General features: G+C 37.9%; 7 protein-coding genes across 7 annotated transcripts; 2 read left to right on the top strand and 5 right to left on the bottom strand.

The window, feature by feature from the left end:
- The first annotated feature begins 836 nt into the window (after positions 1-836).
- Positions 837-2,668, top strand: LOC148172020 (pickpocket protein 28-like). Its single transcript, XM_088041288.1, has 7 exons — positions 837-989; positions 1,025-1,258; positions 1,307-1,561; positions 1,602-2,065; positions 2,111-2,173; positions 2,219-2,372; positions 2,415-2,668. The coding sequence occupies exons 1-7, from the start codon at positions 892-894 to the stop codon at positions 2,611-2,613; spliced, it is 1,467 nt and encodes a 488-aa protein (XP_087897414.1). The 5' UTR covers positions 837-891; the 3' UTR covers positions 2,614-2,668.
- On the bottom strand, positions 2,645-6,316 carry LOC148172019 (uncharacterized). The gene is made up of 2 exons (XM_088041287.1): positions 6,186-6,316; positions 2,645-6,070 (listed from the first exon to the last, which is right to left on the bottom strand). The coding sequence occupies exon 2, from the start codon at positions 6,062-6,064 to the stop codon at positions 2,696-2,698; it is 3,369 nt and encodes a 1,122-aa protein (XP_087897413.1). The 5' UTR covers positions 6,065-6,070; positions 6,186-6,316; the 3' UTR covers positions 2,645-2,695.
- Positions 6,317-6,624: 308 nt separating this feature from the next.
- LOC148172018 (uncharacterized) lies at positions 6,625-10,306 on the bottom strand. The gene is made up of 2 exons (XM_088041802.1): positions 10,186-10,306; positions 6,625-10,071 (listed from the first exon to the last, which is right to left on the bottom strand). The coding sequence occupies exon 2, from the start codon at positions 10,063-10,065 to the stop codon at positions 6,697-6,699; it is 3,369 nt and encodes a 1,122-aa protein (XP_087897928.1). The 5' UTR covers positions 10,066-10,071; positions 10,186-10,306; the 3' UTR covers positions 6,625-6,696.
- Positions 10,307-10,542: 236 nt separating this feature from the next.
- Swip-1 (EF-hand domain-containing protein D2 homolog Swip-1) lies at positions 10,543-16,117 on the bottom strand. The gene is made up of 3 exons (XM_088041342.1): positions 15,801-16,117; positions 10,860-11,142; positions 10,543-10,811 (listed from the first exon to the last, which is right to left on the bottom strand). Exons 1-3 carry the CDS (start codon positions 15,968-15,970, stop codon positions 10,680-10,682), a joined length of 585 nt encoding a protein of 194 aa, XP_087897468.1. The 5' UTR covers positions 15,971-16,117; the 3' UTR covers positions 10,543-10,679.
- Positions 12,195-13,849, top strand: LOC148172017 (ero1-like protein). The gene is made up of 2 exons (XM_088041341.1): positions 12,195-13,197; positions 13,245-13,849. The coding sequence occupies exons 1-2, from the start codon at positions 12,288-12,290 to the stop codon at positions 13,622-13,624; spliced, it is 1,290 nt and encodes a 429-aa protein (XP_087897467.1). The 5' UTR covers positions 12,195-12,287; the 3' UTR covers positions 13,625-13,849.
- A 4,378-nt stretch (positions 16,118-20,495) lies between the features above and the next one.
- Positions 20,496-21,900, bottom strand: LOC148172015 (pickpocket protein 28-like). Its single transcript, XM_088042396.1, has 5 exons — positions 21,695-21,900; positions 21,461-21,656; positions 21,141-21,414; positions 20,874-21,096; positions 20,496-20,829 (listed from the first exon to the last, which is right to left on the bottom strand). Exons 1-5 carry the CDS (start codon positions 21,898-21,900, stop codon positions 20,622-20,624), a joined length of 1,107 nt encoding a protein of 368 aa, XP_087898522.1. The 3' UTR covers positions 20,496-20,621.
- Positions 21,860-22,431, bottom strand: LOC148172014 (pickpocket protein 28-like). Its single transcript, XM_088041015.1, has 3 exons — positions 22,256-22,431; positions 21,974-22,212; positions 21,860-21,925 (listed from the first exon to the last, which is right to left on the bottom strand). The coding sequence occupies exons 1-2, from the start codon at positions 22,381-22,383 to the stop codon at positions 21,990-21,992; spliced, it is 351 nt and encodes a 116-aa protein (XP_087897141.1). The 5' UTR covers positions 22,384-22,431; the 3' UTR covers positions 21,860-21,925; positions 21,974-21,989.
- Between the last annotated feature and the right edge of the window lie 567 nt (positions 22,432-22,998).

The raw sequence follows: 22,998 nt of genomic DNA, 5'->3' as shown, positions 1-22,998 counted from the left end.
TTTAAAACCGACTTTTTCCATCAATTCGGACCTCAGAAACAAGAATCTGGTGGCGTTTTTTTGATCCGACCCTCTGTTAATTTTTAATAAATTTTTAAAACTTTTATTCGACTTGCATTTTTTCGGCAAAAATAAAAACAAAAATTACTTTTTTTTGTCAATTTGGACCTCAGGAGAAAGAATTTCAACTCTGATTTAACATTCACGACTTGGTTACGATTCTATTAATTATTTAAAATTATTGTGTCTAAATATAGGACAGGTATCTTAACGTATGTCTTAACTTGGTTATTTTGACAGCTCCCATTTGTTCGACATTTTTAATTTGAATTTTCTCGGAAAATCTCACAGCTGGCGAGGAACTGAGACCAGAAATGGATGCAGAAATGCCAAGTGATGCAGTGTGCAGAGTTTGGTGTTGATCTGTAATGCTGCATTTTCTCTTATCAAGAAACTTTTAAAGGTGGATTCCAATTAAATCACGAAAAAAACTGTTTTTTTTTATCAATGTGGACCTCAGGAACAAGAAACTGCAGCTATTTTTTTGATTGCACGTTCTCGTTATTATTTAATTCATTTCATGATAAAAATAAACACTTAGCATACGATGCAACTTTTTTTACCCGCATGCACAGAAAAATGCGAAAATTACAGATTTAATTACAGTGCACTCGTAAATTATTATAAAAAACATTTCCTGATGATCAACGTACGCAATTGTTCGTACTTCCGGAGCTCCCACAATCTGATTACTACCATAGTGAGGTTGGCAAAGCATTTGAAATAATTTGCTATCACTAACTAAAATGATAAGAAATTTATAAAAAGTAGGTCGTTCTGGGTCACGTCCAGCTTCAAAACAACTTCTTACATTTCACCAGCGTAGTCACGATGGAGAACTACGACGAAGACGATTTCTCAAACTTTTGCAAGAGTACCAAAATGTACGGATTTAGCCATCTAAACGAGAGAACTCCGAGAATCGAAAAGTAAGACCAAGTAGAACAGAATTTAACTCCTTTAGATTGTATTGGTGTTTTTTCATCGTCTTGTCAATCTGTCTCTCTACAACTGTGATTGTTCAAAAGTGGAGTCAATGGACTGGTTCTCCCATCGTCGTCTCAACCACGTCAAGACCCATCTGGGAAGTACCATTTCCCGCTATTACCATCTGCTCGGAAACGAAGATTCGACAGTTTCTTTATAACTACACAGATGTCTACCATCAAGTTATGAATAAGAACGTCACTCCGGAAGAGTAAGTTGTGGATTAGAGAGACAACTTTAAATGATCCTCTTTTCAAAGGTTGCGAACATTTTCAGACGCGTCTCTTCTGTGCGACAACGCCGTGGCCAACTCCGATAATAAAACGACAACTTATGAGAACGTGATGAATTTTATACGCCAATATTCGCCTTCTCTTGACACTCTTCTCTTCGCTTGTAAATGGTCGCATGAAGCAAGACTATGTCGGAAGTTCTTCACGCAAGTGGTAACAGACGATGGATTATGTTTCACCTTCAACATGTTGGCCCAACAAGACATCCTCACCAGTGGAACGTGAGTGCCCATTTATAAAATTTCAAAATCTCTTGTGTAGGTCTTTTGAACATTACAAGGTTGAGACACCGATCCGAGGATGGTCCCCTCATGGTTATACAACGAAGAGTATTGAAGACTCTTTTCCTCGAAGAACCCCAACGTCTGGTCTTCAAAGAGGCTTCTTTGTTGTCCTCGCAGACTACCAACAGCACTTAGACTATATCTGCAGAGGTCCGCTGCAAGGCTTCAGGGTTCATCTTCACCAACCAAGTGATTTTCCGAGGTTTAGAAGTCACTACTTCCGTGTTCCATTGAACCAAGAAGTGATAGTTGCTGTTGAGCCACATCTCCAAACAGTCTCTGAAGATATGAGGAGTTACGAGCCTTCCAAACGTGGGTGCTTCTTCACGGATGAACGACAATTGAAGTTCTTCAAGCATTACAGTCAGACGCATTGTCAACTTGAATGTCTGGCTAACTTCACACTTTCTAGGTGTGGATGCGTTGGATTTAACATGCCACGTGAGTTTGTCTTCATGACGAAACAACCAATAAAAAATGTTGTAGATGAAGAAGAAAACAGGAAGATCTGTGCGGCTGTTAACAGAAAGTGCATATCTGACGCAGAAGGTAAATCTTGTTCCTCCGAGGATTTCTGTATCTCTTGAGTTCTAGACGAGTTGTTGATAAGAGAAGCAGAGTCAGAAGGTTGTAACTGCTTACCAGGTTGCACTTCTTTGTCGTATAGAGTCGAAACGTCTCAAGCAGATTTCCATTGGAATAAGCTCATGGAGTCTTTCAAAACTGACCACACTGTACTATACCCAGGGTAAGAGGAGTGTCTTGGGGATGTAATTCTACCTTTTTGCAGCATTCAGATGGCGCGTCTTACGATATTCTTCAAGAACATGCAGTTTGATTCAAGCGAAAGAAGCACAAGTGGTAACTTCTTAGCGCACTGTGGAGGAGTGTTGGCCTTCTTTTGCGGGTTCTCATTCTTAACACTTGCAGAAATAGTTTACTTTCTTTCAATTAGGATTGCCAGTTATGTTAAGCGAATTTGGGGGTAAAACTAAACGATAAAAACAAAACTAAATATAATTCTTTTAAAAGTACCAACAAAAATATATTTCTTAAGATAGTAACAGTTCTCTACCAAACAGAATTATTATGCGAGCTATTTTTCAAGAACAACCCCATCTTTACTTGAACCGCACCATCCTCCACCAATATTGCCGCCCTCAAAATCTCATCATACAACACGAAGGTCTCTTCCAACTGTGGCTCATTCTTCGGCAACAGCCCCAAAATCAACAACCAGTCGCGATCCTCCTCCTTACACTTGAAGATGGCATGACACAGCTTAAGCTTCTCGTTTAATTGAACCCACGCGTGCTTCAAAACGAAGTTATTTAAACAGTCGAGCAACACTCTGATGGCATAGGAACCAAACTCTTTGCAGACTTCCCGGTTCAAACCAATCAAACCTTTCGCACAGTCTTCAGTTTGTTTCTTCCACGCCATGCACCTCACAGTCACCACCTCGTCGAAGGCGTCGCGGAAAGAAAAAACGGAAGTGAAGACGGAAGTTAGCTCTTTAACAAACAGCGAGTTCGTTTCCTCCTCATTCATGTAAGTGGTGAAGACTGTTTGAATGAAAGAAGCGAGTTTCTGGCGAGAATCTCTTCGTGTTGCTGAATTGTTCCAAGTTTTCTTCAAATCGGAGAGAATGTCGGACAAGAGAGTGAACCTCTGTGGAGTCTTTGAGAAAATGAGGATGTTAGCAATGACCTGGTGCGCTTCCTCGAACTTGAAAATGTTCTCTTTGATTATTTTGAGGGCAAAATCGGTGGCAAAGTCACGAACCGCGCGCTTATCAATCTTTGGAATGAGGAGCTTCTTCGTTTCTTTGTCGTCGTGCTTGTCGAGGAGCTTCCACATCGTCTCCACACACCTACTCTTGTATTGAGACGGTATTGTTATGTTTAAAGCATTCTTGAGGAGAGGTAATTCGTTCTTTTCCAACCCCTGGATCTTGGTTTCGACCAAAGACCAAAGCTCCTCCGACGGGTTCTTTGAAAAGTATCTCATTGTCACCAGCAGGGTGGATACAGTAGTCTCCTGTAAACACTTTTTTACTTTGTCTTCACTGAGAATAACACAACTCAGTGCTGCTGCGTGTTTCTTCACCGACACAGCTTTGTAGTTTCTCAACTTCTCCAAAAACTCCACGCTTTCGTTCTCTGGGAGTTTATGCACAGAACTATATAGAGGACTCAGCGCAAACTGGAGATAATCACCTCGGCAGAAATCAAAAGTCACCTCCAAGACCTGTCGCGGGGCTTCCACTAGCGGCAAACACCGCACTAGCTTCCCTTGGATCTCGTACAACTCTTTAGCTTCATCGTCTGTCAAATCAACTTTGTCCGACAGAGGCTTGTAGCGTTTAACGAGCTCTAAGTGTGCCTCCACGGGAGTTAAGATGCTCAACGCTCGGGCTAACCTCTTCTTAGACTTATAACCTTCTTCTGATAGTTTCTGTCGGAAGAACTCCACAGTTTTTGTGTCGAGGCCAAGATGCGAACATTTTTTGATATATTTCCAGAACTTCGCAGAGTTGATCCTCGAGTCACTGAAGGCTTTTAAAAACTCATCAAAGTATTGGACGAGGGCGGCTGGTTCGTTCTGCAAGAACCACATCAGACTGGACAAGCGTTCGAAGGTTTTGAAGTTGGAAAAGTAAAGCACCCTTAGCGAGGCGTTTTGGTGGATGACATGCTGAACTCCATAACGGCACGGAAGATTCACATATTCATTGGTATTGTGTTCTAGTACATACTGCACGGACTTGTAGATCCTAGGATTTGGAAAGATGGTAATAGTATTGCCTGGGTACTTCTTATTGTAGTTTTTACAAAAATGAACAAGTTCGCAGTCGAAAACCGCCCGTTCCAATTCTTTATCATCGCCGTTGTTCTTCTGAAGACCCAAATCCAAGAGTTGGACCAAGACTGCTCTGTTAACATCCTTGTCTTTGCTTTGAAACATGAAACTGCCCAAGAAAGTGATTTTTGCCACCACGTCTTTGATGGGTTTACCATTCTTCACTAACATTAATAAGCGACTGGCTAAATATTGCGAGTCGTCGCAATGATAACCTATTTTCACTTCAAAGCTTGCGAGGATGTCATCAACAAATTTCCAGTGTCTCTCGTCGAAAAGATCAAATTTCTTCTTGTTGGCTTCCACAGTTCTAACATAGACTCGCTGGATTTCAATATCGTCGTTTTTCAGTCTTGTTGCCACCACCTCGGTGATCTTCAACAAGACTTCCGGGTCATTATTAAGAAAGGCACTCTCCAAAGTGTACCCCACATACTTTGCCCTCTGGGCACTGCCCAGGTAGTTAATTTTGTCCATAAACTCCTTCAGACAGACCTGTGGAGTGTAATACTTCAAAAAGCTCTCTTGGTACTTCTTCTGATTCTTCCTTTGAGCCAACTCCTCTCGCAACCCCGCGTCTGGAATCAACTTCAGATGATCTTCAGTGATGTTGTCAATGTTATCACCAAACTTCTGGTGATGGAGTTTGTCGTACGAGGCTCTAAACACCTCGAATTGTCGGTGTTTGGGGTAGTACTTCAGAATGGCTTTCCAGTACGTTAGATACCGCCCTGCTGGTTCAAACAGGAGTTCGGTTATTTCACTTCCAACCCTCCCAACAGTGGCCTCTTTATTCAAAATCTTCAGATATCGGAGCTTGTCGTCCAACACCTTACCCCTTTGAGAATCGATGTACTTCTTAGTTGTGCGTCGCCCTAAAGTGGTATTAAAGTTGAACTTCTCAAACAACTCCGAAAAGAGCTTTGGGTTCTTTCGTGCAATGTAAATTAAAATCGGGTTCTTATCAATGAACTGCGAGTTCCCTTCCAGCTTCGTGCGTTCCTCGAAGTAAATTCCAATCAAACTCGGATCTTTGTGGAAAATCGCTTTTAGTTGCGTCACGGTTAGTTTAATCGGGTAGTTCTTAAGAGTCTCGCGGATCTTGGCACTTGAGCATTTCGGGAGAAGAATCGTAGCTAAATGAAGACCGTATTTCCGGGAGACGCCATCAAAAATATCATCAGCGTGGGGCTCATCCAAAGGAATTTTCTTCAAAATCGTTGTTTTAAGAGAGAACGAACATGAGGGGAGAACAGAGTTAATAAAGTCGTCACGAGAGACTTCTTTGAAGGCTTTTTCATAGAACCACTGGTGCTTAGAGAGCTTTTTTATGGTGATCTTATCACCTCTTTTAAAGTCATTGTACAGCTCGTCAAACCTTTGGAAATAAATCAAGAAATCGGTACGAAAAATCCTCTCCAAATGGTTGTCGGCGTGAAGAGAGGCAGTGATCACATCTAATTTCTCTGGGGAATTCTTCAGGAAGGAGTGCTCTTGGAACAGTTTAAACAAGTTCTGCTGCTTTTCCTTGATAATGTCTCCGGGAAGGGCGTGAAAGCGTTGGACGAAATCACCCATAATTGACTAAAAAATAGATAAGACAAAACGTAATGTTGCGCAACTTGAAGTAATAAAAAAAGTTGATGGCATTAATAGTAAAAGATGAAATTGTGTTCAATAAAGGCGAATTAAAACGTACCTTTGATTTTCGACCGGTTTTCTCAATTTCAGGAGTAATTTCAGTCTAAAGTGTTTGACTTAGATTAGATACTGGTGTTTGAAGTGGACACACGTCAAAGTTTGACATTTCGGTTGTCAAGGTGACAGCCACGTGACAGCCGGCATCTGCGAGTCTTTCAGAGTACCGGACGATTCGTTGAAAACTGAGCCAGCAATCGTTCGTTTTTGAAAAAAAGTCGCTTTTATTAAGCTTTGTTTTGAGATAATGGATAAAAAAAACTCCTTGAACATCACTGAAATATTGCAATGGCACAGGTGGTAACTTCTTAGCGCACTACGGAGGAGTGTTTGCCTTCTTTTGCGGGATCTCATTTTAACACTTGCAGAAATAGTTTACTTTTTTTCAATTAGAATTGCCAGTCATGTTAAGCGAATTTGGGGGTAAAACTAAACAACGATAAAAACAAAACTCAATATAATTCTTTTAAAAGTACCAACAAAAATATATTTCTTAAGATAGTAACAGTTCTCTACCAAACAGAATTACTGTGCGAGCTATTCTTCAAGAACAACCCCATCTGAACTTGAACCACACCATCCTCCACCAGTGTTGCCGCCCTCAAAATCTCTTCATACAACACGAAGGTCTCTTCTAATTGTGGCTCAGTCTTCGGCAACAGCCCCAAAATCAACAACCAGTCGCAATCCTCCTCCTTATACTTGATGATGGCATGACACAGCTTAAGCTTCTCGTTTAATTGAACCCACGCGTGCTTCAAAACGAAGTTATTTAAACAGTCGAGCAACACTCTGATAGCATAGGAACCAAACTCTTTGCAGACTTCTTGGTTCAAACCAATCAAACCTTTCGCGCAGTTTTCAGTTTGTTTCTTCCACGCCATGCACCTCACAGCCACCACTTCGTCGAAGGCGTCGCGGAAAGAAAAAACGGAAGTGAAGACGGAAGTTAACTCTTTAACAAACAGCGAGTTCGTTTCCTCCTCCTTCATGTAAGTGGTGAATACTGTTTGAATAAAAGACGCGAGTTTCTGGCGAGAATCTCTTCGTGTTGCTGAATTGTTCCAAGTTTTCTTCAAATCGGAGAGAATGTCGGACAAGAGAGTAAACCTCTGTGGAGTCTTTGAGAAAATGAGGATGTTAGCAATGACCTGATGCGCGTCTTCGAACTTGAAAATGTTCTCTTTGATTATTTTGAGGGCAAAATCGGTGGTAAAGTCACGAACCGCGCGCTTATCAATCTTTGGAATGAGGAGCTTCTTCGTTTCTTTGTCGTCGTGCTTGTCGAGGAGCTTCCACATCGTCTCCACACACCAACTTTTGTATTGGGACGGTATTTGTATGTTTAGAGCGGGCTTGAGGAGGGGTAACTCGTTCTTTTCCAACCCCTGGATCTTGGTTTCGACCAAAGACCAAAGCTCCTCCGACGGGTTCTTTGAAAAGTATCTCATTGTCACCAGCAAGGTGGATACAGTAGACTCTTGTAAACACTTCTTCACTTTGTCTTCACTGAGAATAACACAACTCAGTGCTGCTGCGTGTTTCTTCACCGACACAGCTTTGTAGTTTCTCAACTTCTCCAAAAACTCCACGCTTTCGTTCTCTGGGAGTTTATGCACAGAACTGTATAGAGGACTCAGCGCAAACTGGAGATAATCACCTCGGCAGAAATAGAAAGTCGCTTCCAAGACCTGGCGAGGAGCTTCCACCAAAGGCAAACACCGCACTAGCTTCCCTTGGATCTCATACAATTCTTTAGCTTCATCGTCTGTCAAATCAACTTTATCCGACAGAGGCTTGTAGCGTTTGACAAGCTCCAAGTGTGCCTCCACGGGGGTTAAAATGCTCAACGCTCGGGCTAACCTCTTCTTAGACTTATAACCTTCTTCTGATAGTTTCTGCCGGAAGAACTCCACAGTTCTTGTGTCGAGGCCAAGATGCGAACATTTTTTGATATATTTCCAGAACTTCGCAGAGTTGATCCTCGAGTCACTGAAGGCTTTTAAAAACTCATCAAAGTATTGGACGAGGGCGGCTGGTTCGTTCTGTAAGAACCACATCAGACTGGACAAGCGTTCGAAGGTTTTGAAGTTGGAAAAGTAAAGCGCCCTCAGCGACGCGTTTTGGTGGATGACATGCTGAACTCCATAACGACACGGAAGATTCACATATTCATTGTTATTGTGTTCTAGTACATACTGCACGGACTTGTAGATCCTAGGATTTGGGAAGATGGTAATAGTATTGCCTGGGTACTTCTTATTGTAGTTTTTACAAAAATGAACCAGTTCGCAGTCGAAAAACGCCCGTTCCAATTCTTTATCATCGCCGTTGTTCTTCTGAAGACCCAAATCCAAGAGTTGGACCAAGACTGCTCTGTTAACATCCTTGTCTTTGCTTTGAAACATGAAACTGCCCAAGAAAGTGATTTTTGCCACCACGTCTTTGATGGGTTTACCATTCTTCACCAACTTTAATAAGCGACTGGCTAAATACTTCGAGTCGTCGGAATGATAACCTATTTTCACTTCAAAGCCTGCAAGGATGTCATCAACAAATTTCCAGTGTCTCTCGTCGAAAAGATCCAACTTCTTCTTATTGGCATCCAGAGTTCTAATATAAACCCGCTGGATTTCAATATCGTCGTTTTTCAGTCTTGTCGCCACCACCTCGGTGATCTTCAACAAGACTTCCGGGTCATTATTAAGAAAGGCACTTTCCAAAGTGTACCCCACATACTTTGCCCTCTCGGCACTGCCCAAGTAGTTAATTTTGTCCATAAACTCCTTGAGACAGACCTGTGGAGTGTAATATTTCAAAAAGTTCTCTTGGTACTTTTTCTCGTTTTTCCGTTGAGCCAACTGCTCTCGCAACCCCGCGTCTGGAATCAACCTCAGTTCATCTTCAGTGATGTTACCAACGTTTTCACCAAACTTCTCGTGATGGAGTTTGTCGTACGACGCTTTGAACACCTCGAATTGTCGGTGTTTGGGGTAGTACTGCAGGATGGCTTTCCAGTGTGTTGGACACCCCACTTCTGGTTCAAAAAGGAGCTCAGATACTTCATTCCCAACCTTCCTAACAGTGACCCCTTTGTTTAAAATCTTAAGATATTTGAGCTTGTCGCCCAAAACTTTATCCCCTTGAGAATCAATGTACTTCTTAGTGGTGCGTCGCCCTAACGTGGTATCAAAGTTGAACTTCTCAAACAACTCTGAAAAGAGCTTTGGGTTCTTTTGCGCAATGTAAATTAAAATCGGGTTCTTATCAATGAACTGAGAGTTCCCTTCCAGCTTCGTGCGTTCCTCCAAGTACACTTCAATCAAACTCGGATCTTTGTGGAAAATCGCTTCTAGCTGCGTCACAGTTAGTTTAATCGGGTACTTCTTAAGGGTGTCGCGGATCTTGTCACTTGAGCATTTCGGGAGAAGAATTGTGGCTAAATGAAGACCGTATTTCCGGGAAACGCCATCAAAAATATCATCAGCGTGTGGATCATCCAAAGGAATTTTCTTCAAAATCGTTGTTTTAAGAGAGAACGAACATGAGGGGAGAACAGAGTTAATAAAGTCGTCACGAGAGACTTCTTTGAAGGCTTTTTCATAGAACCACTGGTGTTTAGAGAGCTTTTTTATGGTGATCTGATCTCCACTTTTGAAGTCATTGTACAGCTCGTCAAACCTTTGGAAAAAAATCAAGAAATCGGTACGAAAAATCCTCTCCAAGTAGTTGTCCGCGTGAAGAGAGGCAGTGATCGCATCTAATTCCTCTGGGGAATTCTTCAGGAAGGAGTGCTCTTGGAACAGTTTAAACAAGTTTTGCTGCTTTTCCCTGATAATGTCTCCTGGAAGGGCGTGGAAGCGTTGGACGAAATCACCCATAATTGACTAAAAAATAGATAAGAAAAAACGTAATGTTGCGCAACTTGAGGTAATAAAAAAAGTTGATGCAATTATGAAAAAAGATGAAATTGTGTTCAATAAAGACGAATTAAAACGTACCTTTGATTTTCGACCGGTTTTCTCAATTTCAGGAGTAATTTCAGTCTAAAGTGTTTGAAGTGGACACACGTCAAAGTTTGACGTTTCTGTTGTCAAGGTGACAGCCACGTGACAGCCGGCATCTGCGAGTCTTTCGGAGTACCGGACAATTCGTTAATAAAAGCTCTTTTTAGAAAACTAGTCATTTTTATAAAGCTTTATTTTAAAATATTCGTAATAAAAAGAATTCATTAAACATCACTGACATGTTGCCACGGCAACGACTACCTCGAAATTCAAATATTGACGTATTGGTTGTCACGTGACATCCACTCTGAGTCTTTCGCAGAACCGGACGTTTCGCTGATAACACATTAGTCATTTTGAACCATTTTATTGTAAAATCTATCACAAAATTCGAATGTTATTGTTATTACAATCGCTTACATTAATTTAACACCTAGTTATATACAGCAGTACAGTTAAAATGTCAGTCTACTAAAATACTTGTCAGATTACTTAAAAATAGCAGCTTTTTCCAAGAACTGTTGTCTTCTCATGGCTTTTTCTTCTTCCATCCGCTTCCTCTCCTCTTGTTCTTCGCGGATTTCGCTCTCAAACTTGCTGGTCTTCGACAGTTCGTGTATCTGCAACTCAAAAATGAATAAAAAAATCTTGGAAAACGTGGAGCTTACCTTAGCCTCAAAGAACTCTTTGGCGCCGTTGACACCGACTTTGTCGACGTCGACTTCTGTTAATTTCGCCAGTTGTGCCAAACCGGAGTCTTCCTCCAACTCTCCAGCTCGTGCTTTTCGGTAAACTAAAAGGAATTCTCTGAAAGATAGACGTCCATCATCGTCTTCATCCACTTCTTTGATCATAGCTTTAAGTCCAACGTGAGTTTGTGGGGCTCCTAAGACCTCCATCATTCTTTTAAGCTCGCTGAGACTCAGAAACCCATCTTTGTTTGTGTTAAACCTGTAATAAAAATCTTTTATTAGCAATCGTGCATGCACCCCACGAAGAAGTATTTTGGGAGCAGGGATTTTTTACCTGCGCGCTCAGTGGGGGCCCAAGCAAAAAACATGTTTGCATGCATACTAAAAGGGGGCTAAAAATAAATATCAATTGGTATTCAATAGACGTGGAGGTCATTTTAGCTATTAATAAATTTGCACAGCCAATAAAGAGTTGTTAAGATAATAAAGTTGAGTGGAAGTAATTTGTCTAGTTCTTTGAGGTTTTTCTCATCGGATGTTTTCACAGACCGGTTCTTTTTTTAGAAGCTGTTGATATCCACATATCGTAAACACATTTCCTTCCTTTTATTTACATGCATTCCATGAGTTTATGTACTTTCATCATTATCTCTTGGAATTGCTTGTAAACAGTAGTAATGGAAGAGGATCCTAAAATTTTCGAGAACTAAAAAATGGATAAATATTGACTTTCCGTGTGTTATTTGTTTGGTTATTAAGATATTACAATCTAATAAGAAGAGTAAAGTTTGTTTTTCTTATCTGGTAAAAACGTGTGGGCTTTGGATCTTTTGACATGTTGGTAGCACTGCATTAGAACTGTAACAATAACATTTCTATTAAGTGTCATTTTTTCGCAATTGATTAATTGGCTAAAACTGTTTAAAATAGCAACAAGAATGGAAATCCCCTTTGCAAGGTCGGACGAAAACCGCAAATTTCCATTTTAACGAGGCAGTAAGAATTTTAAAGCCCCATTATCAGAAAACGACAAGTAATTACAGTTAACGCATAATATTTACACTCATAAGTCTTTAATCACCAAAATTACTGATAAGCGCATTTTTACCAGGTAAGTCTTTTGACCCGGACCGCAGACAAAACACCAAAAAAAATCGCAAATCAAGTAACCTGAGCCTCTTTTGTTCCGTTTTTTTATTGTATCATCGCGTTATCGACGCTCCGTCAGCGCACCCGTCATTTGTCACGTCGCCCGCAATTTACGATCCCACCTTTCGCATTCTCCTCTGGCATCGACCGTTATCCAAACAGCTGAGCCGACGTGTTCTCTGCCCGTTCGATACAGATTATCCGTCACGAGTGAAAAACACACGTTTTTGTCCGCAATGAGCCAAAGTAAACGCGATGTTGTTCCGATCTAGCCAGCTGTGGTTATTGTTGGTGGTAACATGCACGGCCTATTTCGATCCGCATATCGAGGACTCCTGTTTTTGTCAATTGAGTGGGAAGATCGACGAGTGCGGTTGTAACATTGACACGGTCGACCACTTCAACAATATAAAGGTGTATCCACGTCTGAGGAGTCTTCTGTTGAAGGACTACTTCCGGTTCTACCGGGTGAATCTGAAGAGAGAGTGTCCGTTTTGGCACGATGATAGCAAGTGCGCGATGAGGTACTGCCACGTGGAGGCGTGTGGGGAAGAGAATGTTCCTGTGGGAATCAAAGGGGAGGCGAAGAAGAGCTGCGGGGGTGAAGACCTGGACTATTTGAATAAGACGATCAGTCCGAAGATGCAAGAGGATTTGGTCATGTGGACGGCTCATGATGACGCGAATGATAATTTCTGCGTTCTTGATGAGAATGATGAGGATGCGGAGTTTGTGGATCTTCTTCTCAATCCTGAGAGATTCACGGGGTACCAAGGACCTTCAGCTAATAGAATATGGAATTCGATTTATCTAGAGAATTGTTTCCGACCCAAAACGTATTATAGTTTATACATCCCCACGAGCAAACTCAATAGTATGTGTCTGGAGGAACGAGTCTACTATAGAGCGATCTCTGGTCTCCACACCAGCATCAATATCCATCTCTGCGCAAACTACCTCCTCTCCCAATCCAACGGGTTGAGCCTCAAAGACCCCAAAGGCGAATGGGGACCAAACCTGAAAGAATTCCAAAGGAGATTCTCCCCGGAGACGACCAACGAGGAAGGTCCCCAATGGTTGCGCAACCTCTACTTCATCTACCTCTTGGAACTCCGCGCCTTGACTAAAGCAGCACCATACTTGGAACAAGAGATGTTCTACACAGGTAGATGTACCACCACGACGCCAAAACCTAATTTTTTTTATTTCCAGGTAGTTCAACTGAAGACTTTGACACTAGAATGGCAGTGCAGGACTTCCTAACTATTGTCAAACAGTTCCCAAACCACTTCGACGAATCCTCCATGTTCACCGGAAGTGCTCAGGCCGCGCGATTAAAGCACGAATTTAAAGAGCACTTCCGGAACGTGACCAGAATAATGGACTGTGTTGGTTGCGATAAATGCAAGCTTTGGGGGAAACTGCAGACTAGAGGTTTAGGCACAGCTTTGAAGATTCTCTTTTCGCACAAATTCAATCAGAAGAAACTCTTTCAGTTGGAAAGAGGAGAAATCGTTGCTTTGTTCAACGCCTTCGGTAGACTATCAACGAGCATCTACAAGTTGGACGATTTTAGACAGATGTTGAGCTAGTATTTTCTTGTGCTTGGGCACGTTTTACTGTGATTGACGTAATTGCGAAGACTGTAGAGTAGGGAATTTGTTGGTACATCACTGACATGTTGGTACAATCTTTGAACAAGAATACTTAATTTTGAATTTACGTTTTCCTGTTAATATAACTTCCAGATTTTTATTTTATTATACACGTACTATTTATATTAAAGTTTACTAAAATAAGAGTTTTTTGTGCTCCCCCGCCATCTTTTTTTTAGAATAGTTGGTTTAATTTTGATGGTTGGCATTACTGCATCAATGTCAATTACAAACTAATTAAGAAAAGTTACTACAAAAATTTACAGAAACTCATTTGAAATTCAATTGTTCGATCTGAATGCGGTGCTACCAACCTAAATATTAAATTTCCCTAAATAAGTGAATAATACCAATTCACATAACATAAAAACAACTCTTATTGACAAACTTTACCGCTATTTATACACCAAATTAGAAAATTTAATTCCCCCAGACTTCCGTGAAATTATTATGCAATAGCAATTTGAACCGGTTAATTGTTAGTTAAAAACCGCTAATTATTTCATTCTTCCTTTATTACAAAATTGTCTGAGTCATGTAGAGATAAAACGGATTTAGTAACTAATCCGGTAATTGTTAATAACTTAAAAAAAAACTTTTGCAAGTTGATATCACCTTGAAGAAATATTTTTAATAATTGCTGCAGCATTAAATAAATAACGTTGGCTACACTGCATGAAAATAACTGAAGTAGCAAATGTTATAGGATTACAATTGGTACCAATCTTGGCAAGATAAAATGAAAACATTATGTATAACAAAAACAAGTAATTTTTTTGAAATTTTAGGCATAAAGCAACGTTACAGTGACAGAACTTCAAAATTTTGAGCGGGAAATTTGAAATTTGACATTTTTTTAATGCAATTTTCTTACAAATGCCGTAATACGTGGAATTCTAAAATTAGCTCTCAGAATAAGAATTCTTTAGACCACAACCCGCTATTAACCAAATGTCATTTGAAGGTTCGGCCGAGCAGGAAAAAAATAAAATTCAAATTCGCTTCAAAATCTAAATAATTACTAATTTCAAGGGAATTTATAAGCGAATTTTTAGACGGCCACCCGATAATCTAAATAGGTATTATGGCATACAAATCAGGGTCGCAAACCTAAAAACGAACCTCCTACAAGCTACCAACACGAAAAAACTAGACAACCGCCTCTCAGAAGTGAATTTCCATGTCTCCGCCGCTCTAGAAACCAATGTCATCCACTCCTAATTAGAACAAAGTGGAAATACGCACGTGTGCAATAATCGTCCCATAACACGATTACACTCTTAACTCGAGAAATTACGGCTTCTCGTGCTACAAACAGAAAAATATTTTCACAAAGTAAAAGTCGCATCTTCGATAAAAGCGATTGATTTCTGGTGAAAGCCTTTCCCTGGGAAAAAATCGCAAGTGATGAATGCTTTCTCATGAGTTATAAAATTGGAAACCGCACCGTCGAAATTTCAACGGACATCCTGCGATTTTCCGGAACCAACAGACTTAAATTTCTTCGGGCGTGACCACAGATGGTACAAAATAAATGTTAATTTAGTTACAGCTATGAATTTTTGCATTTTAATTCAATGCTAGATTGATGTCAAATCGGTTTGTTTATTTATTGCGTCTAGAAATGTTAATTAAAAACGAGAGAGTTCGCGGATTTTCCTCTTGATTAAGTTGTTAACAGTTTTCGCATCACCTTCGTTCAATGACGAAACAGTTTCTCATTTAATGGTCGACTTGTGATCATGGAACTGTTTTGTAAGACTCAAGGTACTGTTGGTACCTTTGGTATCAAAGAACAAGCAAAAATGTGAGGTCACGAGATAACAAGATCAAAGAAGTAACAGAAAACACGGAAAGTGATAAGAGGGACCCACCCGTTCCATAAAAGGACAATCAATATCCATTAGAAGGTCACTATATTAATAGGTTACCCCGATGACCTTTTCTAGGTACTAAATCAATAAACGTACTACATTGCAAATGACGTATTTAGCGCTATTTGTTACAAACGTGTTTATTCCTTATCAACACATGACTCAGTCCTTGGTACACTTAACACTCACTTCTGTGTCATGTTTTACTGAAGAAGCCAGATAAAAAATTTGCTACTTACTTCTTAAAAGTCGCCTCATACTGTTTGATTTCCTTCCTAGAAAACTCGTGAAACTCCGTGTAGATGTTGACCACTCTATAGTTGATTTTCACCTGGTGCCCATTATCAAGAGCCTCGTTAATTTCTTGTCTTCTGATCAAAACTGAATTTAATTCGGCGTCTGCTGGCATTGTACACTGGAGATTTGGAGGACAACACAAAAAAACGTCAAAAAGGAACTGACAATTTTGAACTCACGTGTGGTGTGCACGCTTGGACGAAACAGCGGAATCAGAGAGTGTGATTTTAAATAAGCACGTGGTGACGCTTGCGCGGGGACTTTACCTCCTCTAGAGCAGAGAGGAAAGTGGGAAATTCTTGAGGGGTGTGGGCGGATTTGGTTCCAGAAAATGTTATGAAAAGCAGGAAGTGGAGTGGCTATTTTGGGAAAGTGGGGCAGGTCCCACCTCGCTGAAGTAATCATTATTCTGGAATTTGATTTAAAGGTCTATACAGTTGAAATTTGGAACACTTGAGCTATTACAATAATTAAACCTCCAATAATAAATATATTTAGAAATAGACGATCTATTGGGCGAATTTGGATATTAAAAGTTATTATAGGATGTTATTTTTTCATCGCACTTATTAACTGCGCAAAAGAAAAAAATGTAGATTAAAATAGACCAAATTTAGAAATTTTCATGTTTGGACGAACGAGAAATTAAGAAAATTTCATCTTTATCATGATTCTAATTCTGTTAGTTTTAATACTACAGGGATCAAATTTATGGAGATTTCTCTTCTTAATTGAGTTATTTTCTGCGACAAATTACAAAATTTTACAACCAAAGTAGAATTTTCGAAAATGTTACAATTATGGCCCTAATTCTGTTAGTTTTGACACTACAACGATCAAATTTATGGAGATTACTCTTCTTAAATGACTTATTTTCTGTGCCAAATTACACAATTCTATAACACAAGAAACGAAATCTAGAAACTTTTATTGTTGTGACAAAATCGAAATTTTAAAATTTTTATATTTATGGTTCTAGTTCTGTTAGATTTGACACTACAGCAATCAAATTTATGGAGATTACTCTTCTTAAATGACTTGTTTTTTGTGTCAAATTACAAAATTTTACAACTCCAGAAACGAAATTTCCAAACTTTCATTTTTGTGAGGAAAGTAAAATTAAAAAAAAAAATTGTGATGGCTCTAATTCTGTTAGTTTTGACAGATAGTACAACAATCGAATTTGTAGATATTCTTATTTTTTTCATACTAATTAAATGTGCAAAAATACTAAATTATAAACCTAAATAGACCAATTTTAGGAATTTTCATGTTTGGACAAACAGAAACTTTGTAAACTTTTACATTTATGGCTCTAATTCTGTTCGTTTTGACAGTACAACGATTAAATTTATAGAGATTACTCTTCTTAATTGACTTATTTTCTGTGCCAAATTACAAACTTTTACAACACAGGAAACGAAATTTAAAATTTTTTTTTGTGACGAAATTAAAATTTCAAAAATTTTGTATTTATGGCTGTAGTAGTATTAGTTTTGACAGTACAGTGTTCAAATTTAAAGACATTGCTCTTCTTAATCGACTTATTTTCCGTGGCAAATTACATAATTTTACAACACAGGAAACGAAATTTAGAAATTTTTATTTTATGACAAAGTTAAATTTTTGAAAATTGTATATTTATGGCTCTAATTCTGTTAGTTTTGACAGTACAGCAATCAAATTTATGGATATTTCTCTTCTTAATTGACTTATTTTTTGTGCCAAATTACAAACTTTTACAACACAGGAAACGAAATTTAAATTTTTTTTTTGTGACGAAATTAAAATTTCAAAAATTTTGTATTTATGGCTGTAGTAGTATTCGTTTTGACAGTACAGTGTTCAAATTTAAAGACATTGCTCTTCTTAATTGACTTATTTTCCGTGGCAAATTACATAATTTTACAACACAGGAAACGAAATTTAGAAATTTTTATTTTATGACAAAGTTAAATTTTTGAAAATTGTATATTTATGGCTCTAATTCTGTTAGTTTTGACAGTACAGCAATCAAATTTATGGATATTTCTCTTCTTAATTGACTTATTTTTTGTGCCAAATTACAAACTTTTACAACACAGGAAACGAAATTTAAAATTTTTTTTTGTGAGGAAATTAAAATTTCAAAAATTTTGTATTTATGGCTGTAGTAGTATTAGTTTTGACAGTACAGTGTTCAAATTTAAAGACATTGCTCTTCTTAATCGACTTATTTTCCGTGGCAAATTACATAATTTTACAACACAGGAAACGAAATTTAGAAATTTTTATTTTATGACAAAGTTAAATTTTTGAAAATTGTATATTTATGGCTCTAATTCTGTTAGTTTTGACAGTACAGCAATCAAATTTATGGATATTTCTCTTCTTAATTGACTTATTTTTTGTGCCAAATTACAAACTTTTACAACACAGGAAACGAAATTTAAAATTTTTTTTTGTGACGAAATTAAAATTTCAAAAATTTTGTATTTATGGCTGTAGTAGTATTAGTTTTGACAGTACAGTGTTCAAATTTAAAGACATTGCTCTTCTTAATCGACTTATTTTCCGTGGCAAATTACATAATTTTACAACACAGGAAACGAAATTTAGAAATTTTTATTTTATGACAAAGTTAAATTTTTGAAAATTGTATATTTATGGCTCTAATTCTGTTAGTTTTGACAGTACAGCAATCAAATTTATGGATATTTCTCTTCTTAATTGACTTATTTTTTGTGCCAAATTACAAACTTTTACAACACAGGAAACGAAATTTAGAATTTTTTTTTTCTGACGAAATTAAAATTTCAAAAATTTTATATTTATGGCTGTAGTTCTATTAGTTTTGACAGTACAGTGTTCAAATTTAAAGACATTGCTCTTCTTAATTGACTTATTTTCCGTGGCAAATTACATAATTTTACAACACAGGAAACGAAATTTAGAAATTTTTATTTTATGACAAAGTTAAATTTTTGAAAATTGTATATTTATGGCTCTAATTCTGTTAGTTTCGACATTACAGTAGCAATTAAATTTATGGATATTTCTCTTCTTAATTGACTTATTTTTTGTGCCAAATTACAAACTTTTACAACACAGGAAACGAAATTTAGAATTTTTTTTTTCTGACGAAATTAAAATTTCAAAAATTTTATATTTATGGCTGTAGTTCTATTAGTTTTGACAGTACAGTGTTCAAATTTAAAGACATTGCTCTTCTTAATTGACTTATTTTCCGTGGCAAATTACATAATTTTACAACACAGGAAACGAAATTTAGAAATTTTTATTTTATGACAAAGTTAAATTTTTAAAAATTGTATATTTATGGCTCTAATTCTGTTAGTTTCGACAGTACAGTAGCAATTAAATTTATGGATATTTCTTTTCTTAATTGACTTATTTTTTGTGCCAATTTATAAACTTTTACAACACAGGAAACGAAATTCAGAAATTTTTATTTTATTTTTTGTGACAAAGTTAAAATTTCGGAAATTGTATATTTATAGCTCTAATTCTGTTAGTTTTGACACTACAGCAATCAAATTTATAGATATTCCTCTTCTTAATAGTATTATTTTCTGTGCCAAATTACAAAATTTTACAAAACAGAAACGAAATTTAGAAACTTTCATTTTAGTGACAAAACCAAAATTTCAAAAATTCTATATTTATTATGGCTGTAATTCTGTTAGTTTAGACAGTTTAGCAACCAAATTTATTATTTTCATCATACTTATTAAATGTGCAAAACTACTAAACTACAGACCAAAATAGACCCATTTTAAAAATTTGGAAAATTTCATATTTATAGATATGATGATTCATCAATTTGAAAATGATGGATGAGGAAATTTGTTTTGTTGTATTCTCAATAAATATTTACGTGCAAATAGATAAGATATTGTCAATAAAATGGTCTCAATTTAGCTCACGACAATTTTCTCGTTTTTTCATCACTTGTGCATTCTTAAAATACCAAAAATGGGCCCTAATTGGCCCAAAAAATGTAAATTCGCCCCATTACCATAAAATTCCACATAATTAGAAAGTCCCCGAGCGCCGAAGAATCTCCTCTGATTACTATTTCCAACAAATTTACGATTTTTTCAAAAATACTTTCACTCCCAATCAATAAAACCGAAAGTTCTATTCCTAAATAGCCAATTTCAATTACTTTCATTACAAGTAATTTCACTTTCGAGTTGTACGTTTATTCACTTATTTATTTATTTTCGACGTGACTCAGTAACATTACACCTTTAATTATTTAATAGAAATTCCTGTAATCATTCTTTAAACGAAATTTCCCACCGTTATCAATGAGTGTAATTTTATCAGTTGAAATGCGTGCGATGACTCAGATTCGCACAACGGAAGGAAATGGGGTGATATATGATTATGATTAAGCGGCCGGCGGCGGAGAACGTGATAGTCTCTGACGGCATCAAAACCTACTTCCATGCCACCGGTAATTGTGGTGGCGGCGGCGATGCGGATGACTCCTCTTTGAAGTGGAAACTTTCATTACTCATATGAAAGGGGTGAAATAATTATCTGCAAATCTAAAAAGAGTTCAAACCCTTCATGAAAGACTCATTAATTTTAATAAGGATTGAAAACGCCTATAGCTAGGCAAGCAACAATACACCATGTTACATCTAGACTGCCTGTGAACAGGTAGAGGAAGAGAAAGAAGCCAGAATGTACTATTGGTGCATAAAAACCATCAAGATAATTTTTTGAGACTTCTACTTCTTTTCATTCCCATTCTAGCTTCCATACAACTTCTTATTGAAGAACATCCTCCAAGTAAAGAAGTACAGAATCTCCAATAAAGATATGAGAGAAAATCCGATAAACAGCCCCAAAAGCCCCCCAAAATTCGATATGAGATCGAAGACCCCGTACAACTCTTTCCTCTCAACTACCATGAACTGGCTACTCTTAAAAGCAACCACCGCTGCTGAGGTACTCATACTAAAATTCTTCATGAATTGAAAAACTTCGAAATTGGAACATACTCATTGAGCGTCCAGCCAAACTTTCTTCCGTAAAACGTCTTGAGGTCCATTTCCAGTAGAGAACTCTCGTATTTGTACTTCCATTCGGTACAAGAAGGGAGACAATCACACTCTGTTTGTTCTTTAGCGATTTTTTTTAACATTTCCTCCTCGAACATTAGGTTTTTAGCTTCATAAACACAGTCCTCGCTGCTACCGCCACATATCTTATCGCCTTCCATTCCTAACGTTTTCATGTAAAATAGAAAAGGAGTAAAATCAACTTACGGGGTAAGTAGAAAGGAGTACACCCACATTTTTTGAGGGTGATGTTAGCCAAACACTCCAAGCCACAGTTACTTTCCGTGTAGAACCGGAAGAACTTCAAAGCCCGCTCGTGACTCAAGTAACACTTCCTTTTATCCACACTAAAACGTTTGACTTCGTCAGATGTGATTATCACGTCTGGTGTGACTTTCACGTGAAACATTTTATTGCTCGGGATGGTGGTGAGGTAATGCTGCGCCAACTGAGGGATTTCCATAGGACTGTGAATCCAAATCTGCAACACTACATGCAGAAAAAGTTTTAAGAAACAAAGAAATTACGCTGATGCCGGTCAATAAAGAGCTACACTCTGACTTCTTTTCCGGGTCATCGGAATAAAACTGCAAAAGCAAAGACTGTTCAACACCAGTCCTATGAGCCCTCAGAGGATAAGCTGTAAGGTTTGCGTTCCTATCGTAGCCTTCATCCATTTTGAAGTTACTGGTGCTGACGTTCTCAGAATCATGTAAAAAAATCCTTCAAAAAATAAAAATAAAAGATTTCTTGTTAGTTACACTTCGTCCCTGAAGATGTCTTTTTTGCTCAGAATGTTGAAACTCCGACAGATTCCGCGTTCCGTGATGATAGGAACTAAAGGTTCACAAAAACGGTCAAGAATCCAACAGAAGACTCTGACGTCCGGTTTTACTGCTTCAACAACTCTGAAGAAGTCTTCTTCTACGGTTGTCTTTCCTACTGCTTTCTCTCCCTCACATATCATTGTTAAATAAGAAAACTTCTTGAAACTACAAAACTTAATAACTTTACTTGTAATATTATTAAAACCATCTTACTCTTCGACAGATACTGTCACATTCTCTTTGAATTTGTAACATCGCTATAGTTGAACTTGTCGTCTGCACACAGTGTTTCCGGACAAATGGTAACAGCAGGAAACGGCACTTGATGAATGGAAACGGGTTCAGTTCCGAAACTAATCACAATTGGATTTCTTTCGTACTTTTCCCAAATTTTCGAAATCATGAAAACGCAACAACAAATGGAAAGTGTTAATAGGAGAGCCCACACAACTCTGAAATCTCCAATTAAAAGAAGTTGGGAAAAATCGTGGGTACCTTTCAGTTTTCGATCGTTTTGAAGCTAGATAGTGGACACCGTGCATATTAGAAATGTTGCAATAAGTGCGAAGGTAGTCTCTGAAGTCTTTAGTCATTGCTGAGTTTGATTTAGGGTGAACGCGCATTTATGGAGTTAGTTAGATTATTATTAAATAGACACAGGTGTGTGGTCAATTTGACAGTAAACACTTTTTTTTATTTATTGATTTAATGTTAAGTACGTTTGTTTTTAATTTTTTTATTTGATGAACTACATAGTTTGTTGTTGAACGCAATTAATAATTGAAAGTGTTTAAGGCACGCACGAGCGATAGCGAGTGAGATGTGGAAGTTAAAAAAAAATACCTTTGGCTTTATTTTCTGGCCCGATCCAGACTTGACCACGTACGCTAGGCGATGTAGTTCAACTTATATCATAGTATATTATATATTATGTATGTTGAAAGACTGGCAGATTCCTCGTTCCGTCATGATAGGAACTAATGGTTCACAAGCACGGTCAAGAAACGAACATAAGATTTCGAAGTCCGGTTTTACTGCCTTAAGAACTTTGAAGAAATCTTCTGGTGTGGCTATCTGGCCCACTGATTCATCTCCGTCACATACCAATGTTAGATACGAAAACTTCTTGAAACTACAAAATTTACTTAACTCTACCTGTAATATCATTGAAACCATCTCACTCTGCCTCAGATACTGTCACATTCTCTTTAAATTTGTAGTAAACATCGGTGTAGTTG

The sequence above is a fragment of the Gnatocerus cornutus genome, chromosome 7 (genome assembly GCF_029298725.1).
Source record: "Gnatocerus cornutus isolate USDA-ARS CGAHR chromosome 7, icGnaCorn1.1, whole genome shotgun sequence".
Classification (NCBI taxonomy): domain Eukaryota; kingdom Metazoa; phylum Arthropoda; class Insecta; order Coleoptera; family Tenebrionidae; genus Gnatocerus; species Gnatocerus cornutus.
Note: the sequence above shows the minus strand (reverse complement) of the source record. Positions and strands in the feature narration are given on the sequence as shown.

What these genes read in the sequence shown, in the direction of transcription:
- LOC148172020 (XM_088041288.1), top strand. Translation starts at nt 892, where the DNA reads ATGGAGAACTACGACGAAGACGATTTCTCAAACTTTTGCAAGAGTACC. An exon ending in AAGAACGTCACTCCGGAAGA is followed by an intron (nt 1,259 to 1,306) that starts GTAAGTTGTGGA and finishes CTCTTTTCAAAG; the next exon opens with GTTGCGAACATTTTCAGACG. An exon ending in GACATCCTCACCAGTGGAAC is followed by an intron (nt 1,562 to 1,601) that starts GTGAGTGCCCAT and finishes TCTCTTGTGTAG; the next exon opens with GTCTTTTGAACATTACAAGG.
- LOC148172019 (XM_088041287.1), bottom strand. Translation starts at nt 6,064, where the DNA reads ATGGGTGATTTCGTCCAACGCTTTCACGCCCTTCCCGGAGACATTATC.
- LOC148172018 (XM_088041802.1), bottom strand. Translation starts at nt 10,065, where the DNA reads ATGGGTGATTTCGTCCAACGCTTCCACGCCCTTCCAGGAGACATTATC.
- LOC148172017 (XM_088041341.1), top strand. Translation starts at nt 12,288, where the DNA reads ATGTTGTTCCGATCTAGCCAGCTGTGGTTATTGTTGGTGGTAACATGC. An exon ending in ACAAGAGATGTTCTACACAG is followed by an intron (nt 13,198 to 13,244) that starts GTAGATGTACCA and finishes TTTTATTTCCAG; the next exon opens with GTAGTTCAACTGAAGACTTT.
- Swip-1 (XM_088041342.1), bottom strand. Translation starts at nt 15,970, where the DNA reads ATGCCAGCAGACGCCGAATTAAATTCAGTTTTGATCAGAAGACAAGAA. An exon ending in TATGAGGCGACTTTTAAGAA is followed by an intron (nt 11,143 to 15,800) that starts GTAAGTAGCAAA and finishes TTTTTATTACAG; the next exon opens with GTTTAACACAAACAAAGATG. An exon ending in AAGAGTTCTTTGAGGCTAAG is followed by an intron (nt 10,812 to 10,859) that starts GTAAGCTCCACG and finishes TTTGAGTTGCAG; the next exon opens with ATACACGAACTGTCGAAGAC.
- LOC148172015 (XM_088042396.1), bottom strand. Translation starts at nt 21,900, where the DNA reads ATGATATGTGAGGGAGAGAAAGCAGTAGGAAAGACAACCGTAGAAGAA. An exon ending in TACTCCTTTCTACTTACCCC is followed by an intron (nt 21,097 to 21,140) that starts GTAAGTTGATTT and finishes TGAAAACGTTAG; the next exon opens with GAATGGAAGGCGATAAGATA. An exon ending in TTTGGCTGGACGCTCAATGA is followed by an intron (nt 20,830 to 20,873) that starts GTATGTTCCAAT and finishes GAAGAATTTTAG; the next exon opens with TATGAGTACCTCAGCAGCGG.
- LOC148172014 (XM_088041015.1), bottom strand. Translation starts at nt 22,383, where the DNA reads ATGCGCGTTCACCCTAAATCAAACTCAGCAATGACTAAAGACTTCAGA. An exon ending in AAACGATCGAAAACTGAAAG is followed by an intron (nt 22,213 to 22,255) that starts GTACCCACGATT and finishes TGGAGATTTCAG; the next exon opens with AGTTGTGTGGGCTCTCCTAT.